The sequence below is a fragment of the Anser brachyrhynchus genome (genome assembly GCF_964034855.1).
Source record: "Anser brachyrhynchus genome assembly, chromosome: 1".
Taxonomy (NCBI): Eukaryota; Metazoa; Chordata; class Aves; order Anseriformes; family Anatidae; genus Anser; species Anser brachyrhynchus.
Window position 1 is genome coordinate 43,064,095 of NC_137694.1, and position 18,487 is coordinate 43,082,581.

At 36.6% G+C, this 18,487-nt stretch overlaps 1 protein-coding gene across 7 annotated transcripts in view; it reads left to right on the forward strand.

The window, feature by feature from the left end:
- PTPRQ (protein tyrosine phosphatase receptor type Q) overlaps positions 1–18,487 on the forward strand; it is a 138,235-nt gene that overhangs the window by 106,378 nt on the left and 13,370 nt on the right. For 5 of the 7 annotated variants that reach the window (XM_080584383.1, XM_080584380.1, XM_080584384.1 and 2 more), the window contains 7 exons: positions 1,265–1,364; positions 2,201–2,329; positions 3,579–3,623; positions 8,927–8,953; positions 9,647–9,728; positions 16,442–16,532; positions 17,939–18,015. In XM_080584383.1, the coding sequence (XP_080440509.1) occupies positions 1,265–1,364; positions 2,201–2,329; positions 3,579–3,623; positions 8,927–8,953; positions 9,647–9,728; positions 16,442–16,532; positions 17,939–18,015 (551 nt within the window). The remainder of the gene's footprint in view (positions 1–1,264; positions 1,365–2,200; positions 2,330–3,578; positions 3,624–8,926; positions 8,954–9,646; positions 9,729–16,441; positions 16,533–17,938; positions 18,016–18,487) is intronic. The other 2 variants (XM_080584381.1, XM_080584382.1) reach the window with 2 other exon arrangements.

Here is an 18,487-nt window from a genome sequence, read left to right on the forward strand (position 1 = left end):
TGTAATTGATTATTCCTGTCTACATGTAGAACTATGCACTTGGTCTTACAAAATTGTATCCTATTGTTTTAAGACAATTTATTCAGCTAAGTCAAGATCATTGAATTTTAATCATGCTCTACAACGTACATGAAGTCCAGATCATCTGCAATATGCTCTCTAAGTCTTTTGAGAGAAGTGAAATCAGGACTCCAGTGTTTTCCAGTGTGTCCTTGGGAGGATGTTGTTCCATGAGTGGGAAATCTCAGTTTCAGGAAGGCAGTATATTTTTCTGTCCTTCCTCAAAGCTGGACAGGAGCTAGGTTTCCTATTGTGGATCAGAAAGTGGAGGTGCATACCAGCACAAACGAAGAATATCAGCAGTAGTAATACCTTGTTACTCTTATTTTCACTGTGTGCCTAAGGAGAAAAGAGGCTAACGTTTCTGAGATAGGGACAGTATTACCAGGAAGAACGGGAAATTAAAGGACTCAGCACCAAAGAAACTGGAAAAGAAGTTTCAAAAATACTAAAACACAGGTGTATCAGTCTTTAAATGAACCTTCATTCTCACCTGGAGGGACTGATAAGAATACCAGCCCCTTTAACTTAATATCATCAAGCTCTTTAAGATACCTTCAGACCCGCTGATGGCTATTCTAACAATATCACCAATTTCCATATGAATAAAGAGCATGAGTTAATCATCCATGAGGCAGATTAATCCAGACTGTTCAGATCCAGTCACTAGGTGCATTCCTTCAACACCCTGAGGAGGGGATCTCCAAAAAGTATCTTTTATTCCTGTCTGTGAGTGATAGCTACAAACCTTATAGCTTTAGACTTGTTGCTCTTTCTTTTCCACTTTTGGTGCTTGGTTATTCCTAACTGTTAGAGCAGTGTGTCTGTTCTTGGCTGCACTGAGGCTGAAGCAGGAGCTCAACTAAGGTTAGTGTTATACACACTCCAGCTGATGTGAGTGAAGTGTAGACCTACCATAACCTGCTTAGCAGGTAAACCTGAAGAGCACCACTGGATGGTTGTACAAATAGCTGTAGACATGTACTGTTAGCATATGTATTACATAGATCAGCAATGCTTAGGAGCTTCTAAACAAATGGCTCCTGTTTTTCTTTTGTTGAGCAACTCTGCAACTGATAAAAAACACATGCAGTTTTTATGAGATAGAAGAGTCTGTCTTTCATCTCTACCTGATTCCTTCCTGTTAGAAATGTAGAAATGATAATGGATCTATTAAATATTAGATTTCCACTTTCTGTTGCAGGTGAAGGACTGTCAGGAAGATCTGTAGAAGTTATCCTTGCAGTTACTTTGTGCATACTTTCAGTTGTTCTTTTGGTGGCTGCAGTCTATGCTTTTGCAAGGTAAGATTTATGCATCCTTGCCATACCATGTTTGCAAATACTCAATAGTCTTTTAATGAAGAGCTGAAACAGTCCTATAAATGGAACTAACCTGTCATTTCAGAATGTACTGGGGGTTTTTTTGTGTTTTTTTTTTTTAATCTTTTTATGTAGAAACTTAGGGAGGGACTCACAGAGGCTAACTTTAGTCTCGTAGGGCTAGTCTCCATAGTTGAAGGAGGAAAACAAGCTTCCCCAGCGGGTGAATCAGAGCAGACATCTATCTTACCATTTTAGAGTCACTTCTCCATTCACCTGAGTGGAAGGTACAGCTCAGAGTGTCACCTGGTAAAGTTAGCATGATGGCTAACCCTATTTACTGTCAGCTCTGCGGGGAAACAGATTGATATGAAGTAAATATTCCAAATGCTATTTTCTGCCTTACTGATAAATTTAACAATTAAATACTTAAAAGTCTTACATGTGAAAGAGAAATGAACCTCTAATTTGAATTGTGAACAAATGCCCACATAAAGAAGCAGGCTGGGTACTGCATAAATGATGTTAGCTTGCTCATTCCAGCGCAAGTTCTGTTCTTTCTCAGCTGCATCATTCAGGCATTGCCAAAGAATGTATGTAGGAAAACTAAAAGTATGAGTAGGCTAGATTCTTTCTGCATGAGTTTTAGACAAAATAACTGCTGGATTTGACTAAATTGGAAGTGAGAGCAGAATAAAGGCCAAGGAAGGACTTCTGGCAGCCATTTTTAAGTTTCAGCCTGTCTAATCAATGTATTGATATATATGTGTTTTTAAATTGTTTGCATATTTATTTTTGCACTAATATTTTCTTTTTAGAATTCGGCAAAAGCAAAAAGAGGGAGGCACATACTCCCCACGAGATGCTGAAATTATTGACACTAAATTCAAATTGGATCAGTTGATTACAGTGGCAGACCTGGAGCTGAAGGATGAGAGATTTACACGGTAAGCATACTCCTTAGGCAAAATAGTAGTCCAAAGGGGCTGTAGCCATGACCCCTTTCTGACCTTTGCTTGTTTGGAAGTGTTTGTGGTGTTCTTATTTACACAGGTCACTGAGATCCTTTTTCAAAGAATGACCTCCATCCTCAAGACACTTCTCACTAGCTTTTAGAAAATCACTTAATCTTCAGCTCTTTTTACAACAAGATAAAGATCTAAGTGCAAATCACTGTTTAATTGTGTTGGCAAAAAAAAAAAAAAAGGCTACATATCTTTAAACATACAGAATTTAAACACAGTAGTATTTTTGATGGCCCAGTGTTTTGTATAGATTGCAAAACTAACTAAGCATTTTGAAATAGTCAAACCCTGCAGAAGTCCTGGCTAGCTAATTCAATAACAAACCCGTCATTGTTTAATTGACATTTAGAAAGCTTTTTTTTTTTTCTTTTTTTTTTCACAAAGGGTTTTGCATAGTGTTTGAATTTCTGAGGAGTTCAGTACACTGGCTATGTAGCAAGTCCAGGCAATTCATATTTTTTGTCCAACAGAGAATCTTGTCATGGGTACATATCTGAAGGAAAACAGATTGTTCTTTCTGACTGCTGGAAAAATTGATATTATTCACCAATTAGATACAATATAATGATGATTCTCAACAATCTATGGCATCCAACTGAGTTAGAAATGTTTAGTGAACATTCTTTACCTACCTGTATTTTCCCTGCTGTGTCACAGATGAAACACTGTGGTAGGCAATCTCCTTAAAGATGAGAAGCCTAAAATAGTCTTGCCCTAGCAGTCAGGCATCCTACTGTTGCAGACTAGGAATAGCTGGAAGATGAAAGGTTGTAGCTGTTGACCTGTTTTGTTTGAATGTGTACATGTCTATGTGTGTGGTACAGAGTAAGCCAATTGCATGTACAAACGTGTTCAAAATAGTGCACACAGGAATGACTGCTTGTAATAGATGAGAAAACGTAGTAGGAATCATCTGGAAGTCATTGATATAGTGCATGTGGTGTGTTCTGTGTGGGGCACATGCCATTCAAGATAGCATTGTTTTTACCTGCTAATAACAGTGGAATACATTCTCTGGAGACAGAATTATTTTCTATGCACTATGATAACTGTAACTTGTATAAATGACCATGACAGATCTTCAAAATGGCATTGTTTCCAAACTGTTAGCTGAATAAGAATAGTACTAATTTTGTTTATATACTAAAGTGTTGATGGGTTTTACTTCCAGATACTCCTCGTTTTTCTTTAGACGCAAGGAGATTTTTGTCATCCAGTAAGTTTTTGTCTTACTGAAGCAAAGTGGTGTGTTTTCCATTCTGTTCTCTTAATCTGTGTGCTACCACACTATATTGAATGATATAGTTAATCAATGTGAAATATCAATCTTTGCAGCTATACTTATGGCAAACAGTGGTATTTTTAATCATGAAATCCTATTTATTTTTAGTCCCTAGTGTTCATGTACAACAGTTCCACAAATATTTTGAAATAATTCAGGACAATTTTTACATGCAATTGCAAGTTATAATAATATAGCACTCGTGTATACAATCTATTCTTGAAACAAATGTAATGCAACTGTGACATACGAAATATGCTGTTTCTTTCCTTTGGCAGTTAGAAGGTGTGCATTTAAGAGAAGTAGTTTTTGTGTAGTTTGTGTAGTGCTGTGTAGTTTGTGTAGTTTGTTTTTTGTTTTTTTTTTTTCTCAACCGCTTTTTTACTTATACTACAGATGTTTTGTTACTATGCCATTTGAACCACAGCAATATATCTATGTGGCCAAATCCTTTATCAGTTTGAGTAGTACCATTGTGCCACTTTTCTGTCCTAATTATGTGCAGTTTTGATTTGTACAGTCTCAGACTCTACAGGGTAATTGCAAACTATAATATTTCATGCTCAAATGCACTTCATTATGTGATTTATGTACAGCAAGGCCTTTACTACACAGTTTAATTACATCACACTTTATTTTAATGAGTCAGTTTCACATTTTGGTGTGGAGTTTATTTCCTTCCATTTGTATTTTCCTCTCTCCTCCTTCCCCATGCCACTAATGAACTGAAGCAAAGACTTGCTCCCAGGCCATTCTTGTAAGCTACAGGATGCAGCTGTTAAATTTTGGACTATTATTTTTCAAACAGTAGCTGTACTGGAGCTACAGCAGGCTCCTTGTCCAGGCTCTTTGTTGAACATTATGGCAAATTGTGAAAGATTGAAGTGGAGGTATTAACTGAGCACTCCTCAGGACAGTATTCATGCAATCTTTTCAACTAGAAGTCAGTAAACGTACTGCGTGACCCTACTAGATTACACATATACAGTAATGAGGGGACAGGATACCTTTGGTCTGCTCAAAACTTTTGAGTTTATTAGACTCCTTTCAAGCTTTAAAGAATGTTTCAGTGTATGTAAGATTCTGCTCTGGTAATGTCAGTAGCCAAAAGAGGTTTTTTTGAGTCAACATTTTTTTCAAATCCGGAAATTCATGGTAAATCACAATTCCCTATAATAATTGTGCAATCATGGTCATCAGAAAAAAATATTGAAAAATTTCAGTGTCTGAAAATACTGGCTGCTGAATATACACCTTCTCTCAGCAAGTCTTTGTTAGACAATTAATTAATGAGATGTACCTTCAGAGGGCATTCAGGGAATTATATTCTACTGTATTCAGCAGAAAATGAGGTCCACTTTATGAAGCCAAAATGTTGACTTTGGAAGTTTGGGAAATGCATTGGTATCCATGATAGTAGAGATGATATGGAACAGGCAATAACAGAAAAAATCTAATTCTTTAAAACATGTATAGCCCATCAGTCTAGGCTGAATTAAACATTGATTCATTTAGTGCACTAAATATTTATATACTAGGTCCTCTCATCTCTTACTTTTTATATCTTGTCTATAGTGTTTGTCAATTCATTTTTCAAAGCAGATATTCATCTGCTGTGAATTGTTTCCTGTAAATTTTCAGGGCCCACCAGGCTTAGCCAGAGACAAGTAACTCCTCTGTATTCAAGGTGCTCACCTGGGAGAGAACTTCTCTGGCACCTACTTTCACAGTGATTTCTGTAGAAGGGGTAAAGCCATGTAGGTCCCTGTTTCTTAAAATCTTTCCATGAAAGTTACACTTTGTGGTGGATACTTTTAGGCTTTTGACTCATTCCATGTGAGACAGATTGACAAGCAAATGGGCACATATTTAGAAGAAATATTTCATAATTACAGACACTGTAAACCTTGCAAATAAATAACAGGCAATTAGAACTCTTTATGGAAAAGTATTGTGTATAAAATTCTCATCTTGTCTCACTTTTCCTGAATAGTCTGCCCTCAGTAGGTGTCTATGTTCAAAGTAATACTTCTACACAAACTTTCTCCGGACCAGCCTGTTTCTTCTTTCTTTGAGGGAGGATAGCCATGGCTCCTGCCTTACCTTTTCCTTCAACAAGCTTCCCTTCAGTAATCAGCTATCACTCATAGGCTTCCTGAGCTTTGTATCCCAGGAGTACAAGGTTTATAACTCTTTGTGTCCTGGTACAACGGGAGAAATGACCATGTGTTCTCTTTCCCGAGGCCTTTAATATTCAGGAAGGGTTAAGCTCCATATTGCTTTCAATTAACTTGCTAAAAATTAGTTCCTTCATTATTCCTAGGAAGTGTCAATGGTGCTTATGAGTTAAGCCTTTTGCCTACATTCTCATTTCTGTTGTTTTCCATTTGGACAAAGTTTTAATTCTCTGTGGATTTCAGACGATTGACCCAGAAAGAAAGCTGAGTCTGTGTGACAATATGGTCTTCAGTTACCACTGCCAACACAAATAAATGGCTTCTTTCTAGCTCTATCGTAAGTAATCTGAGTGGGATTCAGATTTTTGATAGACTTCAAAAAAATCCCACACATGAAACAATACACTGTTTTAAAAGAAAATCAGATTTAAGGCAATAAAGCATTCTTTATCTTAGGGAATGTTTTTCTTCCCTGGTTTCAAAGTCGGACAACTGGGAACCTGGAATTGTCCTGCTGAAATAGGGAAATTGGCAACTTCATAGTTTGATTCTAATTGTGCTCATCAAGATCTAATGATATCTAAGTTCTTGTGCTTTATACAAAAGATACGGAAATGTGGAGAATGAGATTACAGGTAGATAGGTTCATTGACCAAATAATGTAAGATTATCACTATATATGTCATTCTCAAGAGACTTGGAGAAAAATGCTGTTTTTTTAATGCCTGAGGATGCTAAAGCTGAGCATAGCCATCTTTTATAAACCTGTAGTGAGGGTACAGAGATCTTTCCTTCTGAAGATTCTTATCCAGCAAAGCCAGTATCTTTGCCACAGTCTTATTTTCTGAGTTGCCAAGCTACTGCAATGTACACTTGCTACCAACAGAAGTGTGAGTTCAGTAGTTCTAACAACCAAGTTCTTCACTACAATATCTAAAGATAGGTTAAAGTGGCAAAGTGTAGGTGCCTTCTTTAAAATTTAGTGCTTCTTAAAGATAATATATGATTATGCCTATAAAAAAATGCCTGTCAGTAACATTTAAAAAAATGAACAAGAAAGTACCATCTGTAGCCCTGTTTAGTTCATTTTCTATGCTTCTTCAGTGCTTTACTTCTCTGCTTTGAGTGAGAATAAAGTGAAGTATTGAGGGGGTTGTGTTATGGTGCTGCTTGTCTCTGTGTTCTTTGTTGTTGGATCCATGTACCTTCAGCAATGAAGCACTAAATGTCATATTCAGGTTGCTTATGTGCAGCACTGATGTAATTTTTATTACCTAATGACCAAACTGTGGTGCAGTAGGCCTCTATTTGCTACCAGTTTGAGAAGAGGAAAGATAACAGCATTCCAAAAATTTCTAGAATGTCAGCTGGGAGATTACTTTTATTCTGCTGTTCTATGGTGAAGATAGATGAGTTCAAAGGAAAAGCAAATATTTTTTCTTTGTATGGACTGCTTATAATTTTGTCCTAAAAAAGCCCTAAACCCAGTGTTTACTTTCTGCTCAGTGGCAAGTGTATGTGTGCAATACATTGGCACACTTATTAAGAATACTTTCCCTTCTGAAAACTGTAGCCCTATAATGTTGCCAATATTACTAGACCATAGTTTCAGCTGATGTGTAATGCAAACAAAAGTGCTACAGTAACAGTAGCTAGATGTCTAAAAATTCTGAATAGAGTTGCATGCTTTGTTGTCTTATTGCCTTCTTATTTTCTGCTTAAAGCTCTCCTTCAGTTGTCCTAGTAAATGCTTGAGTTCAAGCAAAGAGTTTGAGCCTTTCTCTGTGAATTCTTACACTTCTTTTCACTCCAGTGAAAGTGACCCAGATGTTTCATAGCCAGTTTGACAAGCATTGTCATAGCGACATATGTACCATGAAGGCATGTTCAGTAGCTTTGACATTAACTTTTTAGATGCTTAATATTAAATGGTACAACAATTGTATCAATCTAATTTTGTTACCTAATTTAAAATGTAAATATTTAAGAACAACTTCACAAAACCAAGTATTTTTAAAGGAAATTGTATTTTCTATTGAAATTCTGGCAGTAGTAGGCATTTATATTGGTATCATAGAATATTTTTTGTAAGATTTGTTTTTAAGCATGTATGAATTTTGGAGAGAGCAAAACTCAAAATGTATACTTAGAGCTTTTTTGAAGAGGCAAGTTATCTTTTAAGTTGTATTTGTTCAAACTTTTTCACTTAGTCCTTTAGGCAATCTTTCTGAGTCCGAGTACCTGACATTTGTCTTCTAAATCCATAACGCTGAGACATTCTTAAATTCAGAGGTGATGATGATGACTAGGTTACAAGACTATCTGAAAGGTCCCTGGGGTTGTATGCTTATGCTTATGTAACACCTACATGAAACCTGCTTATGTAACACCTACATGAAACCTGCTGTGGAATTAGGTTAAAGTATGTTGCACAGTTTTTAAAATAACTATGTTCCAGAAACAGAATTAAACCTGTAAAAAATGAGCATGAAAACAGATACTAATTTTAGTTTAAAAAAAAAAACAAAAACATTGCTACTGTTTCCTTCTGTAGAGGCACACTGATAGCATAATTCACCTGTGACTCATTTTAGATACCTGCTTAAAATGAGATGAAATTATAGCTATTTGTCTTGATTGATTATAAAAAGAGTCTAGAGTGACTAGCTCAGATACAGGTGTCTGTATTCAGTCAGAATAATCCAATCTCTGTTCTCCGAAACGTCCCTCAGAAGAATGACGTTGAGTACACAGTGTAAAATGAAGCTTGTCAATGTATATGAAGTGGTGTGCTCGAGGTATGGATTTCCCAGGTTCATATGAGCCCAGAACATTGTAAAATGATCTGAAGGGAATGATAGAAACTGCAGCTACCATATCTGCCAATACTTGAGATAAGAACTAAGTGAGAGTATCCCCCAAGATATCTGACGTATTTGAATCCATGAGAGAAATAAATCTGTTTCTTTAGTTAATTGAATAGTTCATCTAAAATCTATTAACATGCACAATATTGGTTAATTCACAACTTGCTACATTTAACAAAAATCTCTGTTGCAGGTTACTTAGTTATAGAAAATCCATCAAGTAAGTAGATTAAAAATTTTTATTTTGTGGTCATTGGTGAATCTCAATGTGTGGTTCCCTCTTCCATGTTTATTAGAAAAAAAAATAACAAAAACCAACAACAGAAAAAAAACTCCAAGCTGCGTATAAATCATAAAAGCATGACTAATTGCATGGTAACTGGAGAAATGCTTTCTCTCTCTCTAGGGTGAAGCCTGCATGTCTGTGTTTTAGCTTGGGAAGTAATACAGGGATATTTAAACTCCTTGGGGTTTAAAAACCATGTCATTATGAGAATGAGGTCACTGCAATATTTTATGTGTCTAAAACCTTGCAATGTATAAAATGTTTTCGGTGCGACAAAGAAGTATTATGTACTTTAGAATGCAATGGTAACTTTACAAACATCCATTAATGTCAAAACCTTGCTTTGGAATGTTGTTACCTATAAAAAACAATCCTACCCAACAGTAGTGTTAACATTAGCAACTGAAAAATTCGGTGAGGGGAAACAATAGGAGAAAATGCTTCTTTTTCAAGAGACTGAAAAGAAACCAATTAAGTGGACCGTAAACAATTTATAATTTTGTGTCTGCTAATATGAATTGCTATTGAACTGGAAAATGTTATTAATAAAACTGCAGTTAAATACAAATTAAAAGAATGATAAAGAAATCCCCTATAGGTCTCTAATTCTTCTGTCATTACTTGCAGGCCAATAAGCAAGAAATCCTTCCTACAACATGTCGAAGAGCTTTGTACAAACAACAACCTAAAGTTTCAGGAAGAATTTTCGGTATGTTGCTAGCAGTTGTCACAACATCGCAAGACCTTCTGTCATTTCGTGTGTCACATTTCATGTCCATTTTAAGCAGGCAACGCCATGAAGGACTCTGGCCTTGATAATCAATACCCAATTACCAGGTTGATTGTTTAGAAAGTAATATTACCTGATTTGCATTCTGCAGTCTACACTGCAACCTGATCAGAATTATTCACATAAGTGTCAGCAAAAGATGATCTTCTTTAGACTCCAATCTTTGCAAGAACACCACAATATTTATGTTTTTGCATATGTAGTGATGTATATGTTGCTTAATCGAGAACAGATTATTTAGGAATAGTTTCTACATATATACAGATATATTTAACTACTAAGTTAATTTTCCTCACCAAAAACACAGCTGACATTTGTTTTCTGAAATGTTCAGGGCCCAGTCATATTGCCATGGAGTTCCAAAATGTTTTTCTTTCATAGGTTTTAGTGCAGACAGTAAAAAGTGTATGCACAGTAGTTTTGCTTTGCATTTCTTTACAAATAATAGGTCATACCTGTCATGCTTTTGAGAAGTGTCCATGTGAAGAGCCTCCATCTTCATGTATGAGAAGAACCCAGCAAGCTTGTGTTTCCTTCTGAAGAGACCAGCTTTCAAAATATACATTACATATATATAATGTATATATATTTACACATTTAAACCTCAAAGTTTTCACTATTTTCATTAAGTAACATTTTTATGGCTATCAAATTTTTGTTCTCAACAATATCTTTTCTCCTTGTTATTTCAGAATCTTTATCATCATCATCATCATTTTTAACACATACAGTCATTTGCCCTCACAAAAATAAATTGTCAGTCTCCAGTGACTTTATTGTTTTGGATTTATAGATTTACCATGCATTGCTTACCATTTGGATTAACAGAAGTGAAGACTAAACAATTGGCTTTTCTTCTGCTAGATTATAATATTTCAGTCTCTTAGGGAAAGCCAACAAAAGTGTGAAAAGATTAATGGTATTTCCTACAGCTTTTTGTTATGCTCCTTAGGTAAAATTGGTCTGGATTTAATAATAAAAAACACCATAAAATTCTCTGAGCAGTAAAGCAAGGAAAACTTTTTCTTCCAAGACTAGAACTGTTATTTCACTTGAACAAGAGTGATTATAGTTATACGATGCATGACTGAGCAGATGAAAAATTTTACTAGCAATAACATTTTCACATGTTAACTAATGTTCATCACTGGAAAGTTTCTAATACTACTTTCTTTAGGTGTGACCCACATTAGGTAACCCTTACAGTATTGTAATGACTTAAAACTTAAACTAGACAAGTGTTTTATCAAGTAAAAATGTTGGCAATCCATTTAAAACATAATCAAACTCAAGTAGCTGAAGCCTTCTTCAACTAAACTATATAGTCAATTCATAATAATTCATTTGGGCTTCCATTTCATTTCTCTCTGAGCTTCAGCTTCCATGTACCAGAGTGTAGTGATGTCTTAAAATCACAGAAGCATAGAATTACAGAATAGTTTGGATCGGAAGGGACCTTAAACATTACCCGGTTCCAACCCCCCTGCCATGGGCAGGGACACCTTCCACTAGACCAGGTTGCTCAAATCTCTGTCCAATCTGGCCTTGAACGCTCCCAGGTTTGGGGCATCCACAGCTTCTCTGGGCAACCTGTGCCAGTGCCTCACCACCCTCAGAGTAAAGAATTTCTTCCTAATATCTAATTAAATCTACACTTTTTGTAGTGTGAAACCATTACTCTTTGTCCTATCACTACGCTCCCTGACAAAGAGTCCCTCCCCAGCTTTTCTGTAGTCTTCTTTAGGTACTGCAAAGTCGCTATAAGGTCTCCCCAGAGCCTTCCCTTCTCCAGGCCGAACAACCCCAACTCCACCAGACTGTCGTCCTAGGAGAAGTGCTTCAGTCCTTTTATCATCCTCATGGCCTTCCTCTGGACTCATCCTAATAGGCCCATGTCCTTCTTGTGCTGGGGGCCCCAAAGCTGAATGCAGTGTTCCAGGTGAGGTCTCACAAGAACAGAGTAGAGGGGGACAATCACCTCCCTCGACCTGCTGGCCACGCTGCTTTTGATGCAACCCAGGATATGGTTGGCTTTCTGGGCTGCAGGCACCCATTGCCCGCTCATGTCAAACTTCCCATTAACCAACACCCCCAGGTACTTCTCCTTAGGGCTGCTTTCAATCCATTCTCTCTGTCCAGCCTGTATTGGGATTGCCCTAGCTCAGCTGCAGGACTTTGTTGAACTTCATGAGGTTTGCGTGGGCCCATCTCTTGAGCTTGTCAAGGTCCCTCTGGATGGCCTCCTAACCCTCCAGTGTGTTGACCACACCACACAGCTTGGTATCATTGGCAGACTTGCTGAGGGTACACTCAATTTTACTGCCCGTGTCTGCATGGTCTGCCCTTAGTGAAGCCATGTTGTGGTTGGGTGTCACCAATCACCTCATTTTCCATGAGCCTTACTATAGTTTCCAGGAGGATCTGCTCCATGATCTTGCCAGGCACAGAGGTGAGACTGACTGGCCTGTAGCTCCCCTGGTCTTCTTTTTTACCCTTTTTAAAAGTGGGGGTTATGTTTCCCCTCTTCCAGTCAGTGGGAACCTCACTGGTTCATCGTTCTCCCAGTCCCCACCTTTGCCTTCTGGGGCCTGGATTTTGTGGCTGGAGCTCTTGCTGGTGAAGGCTCAGGCAAAAAAAAGTCATTGAGTACATCAGCCTTCTCCATATCTTGTGTAACCAGCTTTTCCATTTCCTTCTGGAGAGGGCCCACAATTTCCCTAGTCTTCCTTTTATCAGTGATGTACCTATAGAAGATTTTCTTATTGCTCTTGATGTCCCTGGCCAAATTTAATTCTAACAGGGCTTTGGCTTTCCTAACATGATCTCTGGCTGCTCTGACAGTTACTCTGGATTCCTCCCAGGCTATCTGTCCTTGCTTCCACCTTCGGTAGGCCTCCTGTTTCTGTTTGAGTTTGGCAAGGAGCTCCATGTTCATCCTTGAAGGCCCCTGGCTTTTTGCCTGACTTTCTCTTTGTTGGGATGCATCAATCCTAAGTTTGTAAGAGCCTTCACAGAAGGCTTGTCCAAGAGCAATCAGAACTAAACAATAGGTGCAGTCCTTGACTGAGAGTGTATCTACAGCATCTGCAGCACCTATCTTGTCAGATGAGAAACAGGACTGACAATGCACTTGAATGACATCAGAAATGACAATGCATAGAAGCAAACAGACAGTGCACAGAGCTAGCAAACAGACCCCATGACCTGCATTGTTTCCATCTGTAGGCAACGCTTTAGTTTGACGTAAATGACTCAAGGCTCATACAATGTGTGTAGGAGAGCTGAATTCAGGCTATAAACCCATGGACCATTATATTTAAAGCATGTAGCCTGTTCCTGAGTGTTCTTGGGTTCTCTCACTGGCTATTAGTAAATTCAAGCACACTAGGAACTGGCTGTAAAAATATGGTAATTTATACTAATAAACTGTTAGTATATTCCCTGCCTTGAATTTGGACTGTTCCAGTAAGAAGTCATCCTGGACAATTCCAAGGTATACTTTGGAAGGTAAAGTAGTCCAGGGATCGTTTCCAATAGGCAGTTTGTAGACAACATACCTGTTACACAGTTTTGTTAGCATTAAGTAGCTTTCTTCCTTACGTGTAGTCTTGGAATCCAGGGACATTTTTGGGCTCATTTAATTTACTGGACTGACCTAGCTGCTGTGCTTAGAGATCTCTGGGGTTCAGTCTTGGACCACATATGAACATTGCCTTTATGTAAAATGATGAGTAGAGGATCTGGACCTCAGAATGGATCTGGATTCATGCCTTATCAGAAAAGACCGGTTTAAAGAAACCATAGGGAACCACAGGAACTGATGGCACTGCCTAACTGATATTCAAACTTTCAGCTTTCCAGAAGATATCTCTCAATGCCTTTGGAAAATCAAGTTTTGTAGTAGCTGGCAAATTACTGAAACAGAAATACTTTTTTACAATAACGTCTGTTCATGAATAAAAAAGTGAAATACCTTTGAATGCCACCACAAAAGTACCATAAAAGTACTACAGTAAACAAAGTTCAAATGAATTATTTGAAAGCTTTATGAGTCTGCAATGAAATGTGGTTTCTGTGACAAATTGTTATTGAATCTGGGAATCCAAATAGTCTTTCCCCAATTCTGAAAATGATCATTGACTGAAATCCATACTGATGCAGAGAATTAGTACAAGGCTTTTAAGCTCTCATTCAGGTGTGGTAGCATCATTACAAAAGCAATATAATCTGCTTCTATATTTCCTCTTTAATATGGACTACTGTATAATAGTACTACTTTTGTAATAGTTACCTGGCAAGCTAAGACTCAGAGGAGTGAGTCAAATGAGGCAAGTAAGATCACACGACATGCACTTGATATGAGATCCCACAGTCGATAACACCTGCAAAACACCCTAGACATTTCATCTATTTTTTTTTCCTTAATGCAAACTTCAAGGACAAAAATTCTGTGGGAGAATTTCAGCTTTTCGAATGAGAGGAATTTTGACACCTTAGGTGTGTTTCACTGTTCTTATCAAACCCTAACAATAATTTACAGAAGTCATTCTGTTCTGAGAACAGGGATCTTTCTTTAGGTTCAGTCATAGGATTGAGGCTTTAGTTCTTTAAGGGATTGTTGAGACAAAACAATGAGGCAACTCAAAGATAAAAGAAATGTACTTTGTGTATGGCAGAGGTTGATTCAAATGCAAGATTTTAAAGCAACAAGTGCTTTAAAGAAATGAGAATGATGTTTTCCTATAATATATTACAGTCCTTCATTTAATTTTATATTTACTTCATGTCTATTAACCATGTTATCTATTTATTTGCCATAAGGATATAAATTTAATGCCAGACATTCTTTATATTGTAAGACTTTGTCACAAACTTTCTTTTTAGAAGAACAGGCAAAATCATAGACTTTTCATCCCTAGATGAAACATATATTCAGCAAGATTTTGAAGGGCATGGATGGGATCTAGTCCCTTGTTAATTTTCAAAGGTAGTTGAGCATCTAGTTGTTCTCTGCAATTCTTCCCCTAATTCTTTCCCCAAGGAAATATGTGTCAGAGCTAGAAAGAGGTCAAGTCTCTTGTTGGAAAGTCCTTTGCTTTCATCATAAAACTTTCCCTTCATGTTCAGAAACACCTGCAGTTATACATTATTGAGGATATAATTATAGAAGTGAAATAGTCCTCATGCTTCATGCCATAGGCTTTTTGTGAGTTGGTGAAATAAACAAATTGCCCAGGGTATAATATTGCATGTAATACAGTTGAAGGGTTTTGAGCTCTCTTATATGTCAGGCATCATCCATTGGAAGAAATGGTATACCAAATTAGATGGATTATTGGTTTGGTTCATTATGTCACATTTTTAAATTATGCCATTTTGATAATGCTTATATCAAATTATTAATGTCAAAAGCCATCGAATGAGACAGACAAAATATTTGATTTAGCAATGAGACGAAAATCACTGGAATATAAAATACTCTTGCTTTTTCAATTTTTTCATTACTTTATTTATTTATTTATTTATTTGCTAAGAGTTGCCCATTAAATTTTGTTTATAGAATGCAAACTGTCTCAAATAGGGTGAAAGAGCACTTGAACATGATTGACATGGAATCTGATTATATGGCTGTCTGTCCCACTAGAGAGTAGCTAAAAGAGAAATTTGAAGGGATTACTCAGCACAAGCAACAAAAGTGTGTATAGTACACATACAGCGCAATAGGTAGATCTTATCTGAATCTTCACTTAGAAGTTGAAATATATCTACATATAAAATTTGTCAAAGAAATGGAAAATCTATTAAAGTTAATGCAGTTAACTGAGAAATAGAATAAATAGTCTGAATTCTGGCTTTTCTATGAGTTTTTCACTGTCTCTTCATCACTGTGAGATCATCACGTTAATGTACTTACTGCCTTAAAAAGTCATGAATTTGTCTCCCCTCTTTTACTGAGCTTTGGAAATTACACTTATATATGTAAAGAAGCACCCCCTTCAAATAAGTTCTTCAATGTGAATGATTTATTCATCTCTGCCCTTCTGTAACAGAACTAATGATCAGTTATGAAACTGTGGTATGACCAAAAATAACTCTTCCCACCCTTTTCACAAACAGTCCTGTGAACAATAACTAATTGCCAGTTGTCTCAACTTAATTAAATTCTCATCAGTTCTCATGCTGTGGCAAAAGCTCTCCCAAGCTAAAGGAGTCAGGAAGAGGCAGTATTCAAAAATAAGACTGAGTCAGTAGGGCATGATTACCAAGTATGTGATTTCATGAAGAGACAGAAAAGAACTACAGAAGGTGATAGGCTGACTTTATCTGGACTTGGAAAGGTGAATGTTCATGCAAGTTTTAATTCTTCAACTCAACAACATTTTTTGCAGTGCTTCATCTAATGTTGCTGGTGTAACTAGGGTTGACAGTGAAGTGGGATGCTCCATTGTTTCCAGCTTTTCTTAGAAACATAATATGTTACAGAACTAAAAAATTCTCACTCTTACTGGATTGATTGTATCAGGGGAAATTGCTATTAATCCATTCCTTATATTTACTGCAGGTGAAATGCAAAGGTTTGTTAAAAAATATTTATGATTCATTCTGTGATTCTACGTTTTATTCCTTTACAGGAACTTCCCAAGTTTCTTGAAGACCTTGCTTCAACTGATGCTGATCTGCCTTGGAACAGGTCTAAGAATCGTTTCCCAAACATAAAGCCATGTATGTGTGTTTACTAATCAACTCCTCAGTTTTGCTCTCTACCTTCAATAGTGCAGCATATATTTGGAATGCAGCTGTGGTTTTATTTGATCTGTCTTTGGTATGGCAGTACAATCATGTCCGCATTATGAAATAATTCTGTCAAGTAGTTGGTATTTCCTTTTTTATTTATTTTTTTTAAAGACAGGTTTATTTGCAAGTAGCTTTCAACTTGCTCTCACAAGCTTTAATATGCAGGTGCAAGAAACTGTAGCCTCAGTAGTTTCTTAGCTTTGTAATTCAACCCATGTAGCAAACTCTTTAACATTCTTCCTGGTTTTTTTTGTTTTTTTTTTTTCCCTTTAGTGAGAAGTAATTTTTTTAAAACATATAAAATCCACATGTTTGTGCATTCAGCTACCACAGGAGCTTGGGTATGCTTTCTTGTGGATATGTGTAACTGTGCTGCAAAGGTTCCATAGAAGATCAGAGTAACTGTATGATAACTTATAAGCCAAGGCTAGATTTTATCACAGGAGACAGGAGTCTGTCTCTCTGTACTCAACACTGCTTCATTTTTCAGTTAATAAGACAAGAAATGTCATTATTATTTTAAGCATTAGCTGTGATGTGAGATGGGCAGAATGGCATTCCTTGGTTAATAATGCTACTTTCTGTGCTATTAACTTTTCACAGCAGCTGTTACTGCTATCTACTGCCTTGTTCAAGCCGTACTCTAAATTACAGTCACTAAAAATTGATATTCATGACACAATAAAATATAAACAGATGAGTTTCACAATTTTTTAACTTTGTGTTCTAGTTTTTTTAGTAAGGTGTGGACCAAACATCGAAGTTTGGAATGTTTGGTTTCAGCGTTCACTTACATATATCTTTCCTGGTTTTCATCATTTCTGAATGCGTACTGTGGGCCCAAATTGGAAACTCTCAATCACTTTTTATTTAGTCTTCTTTGAAACAAACTTTTCTGTTACAATGAGTTTATGTTACATAAAAGAAGTTTGAAAAGTGCCAACGTCTGGGTCAAATTTGTCACATGATAAAAAGACTGTCAGTTCCTTCGCCCTGCTTTCTGATTTGTATGGAGGTTGCCTATGCTAGAACAGCATGGTTTAAAGTACAGAGGCTACCATTAGTCAGAGGATCCTCCTACACACATCTAGTTTGAAGATTTGGAGCATCCACCATTTTAACAGAAAAGAACTATATTAAAATATTTCTGGAACAGGAATGACCATGTAATAGTGGAAATTGGTTAAATTGCCTTTGTAGTGAGTGTTCCACTGTGTCAAATGTTGTTATATTAAAAATAATATTATTTTTTAATTCTTAGAACTCCATTTGTTATATGCATCCATGTTTTTTGAACAAATCTTCTAGTTAACTAGACTTTATTTTCATGATAGATAATAACAACAGAGTAAAGCTGATGCCTGATGCTGCTATTCCCGGATCTGACTACATTAATGCCAGCTATGTATCTGTAAGTAGAAAGTCTCTCACATTGTTACTATTTCTATTTTCTAGTACAAGAACAGGTCAAGAAATAACTTGCAAGAAGAACAGTATTCTAATCTTTCTTTCATTCACTACAGCTACTGTTTCTGTGGCATTGTTCAAGTGATTCCTGTGGCATTGAACCTGACTAGTTAAAATATAAATTCTCCTGTTTCAATACTAATTGAAACTGAGTTCATCAAATTACCTCATTTAAAACATCTCATATCACTATTGTTAAAGGCAAGAGTGAAACTACCACTGAGGTCAATTGTTTAGAGATGAGCATTATTTTCTGTCTTGGTACAAGAGTTGGAACCGTTGTATACAAACAAGATAATTCAAAGATAATCAAACAGTTTTATAGAAATGGCTAGTAATTTGGGTGGTCAGGGTTTATATGGCTTATTTTGTGAAAAATATGATGGCGGAAAATGTAAATATGCTTTTTGAAGAAG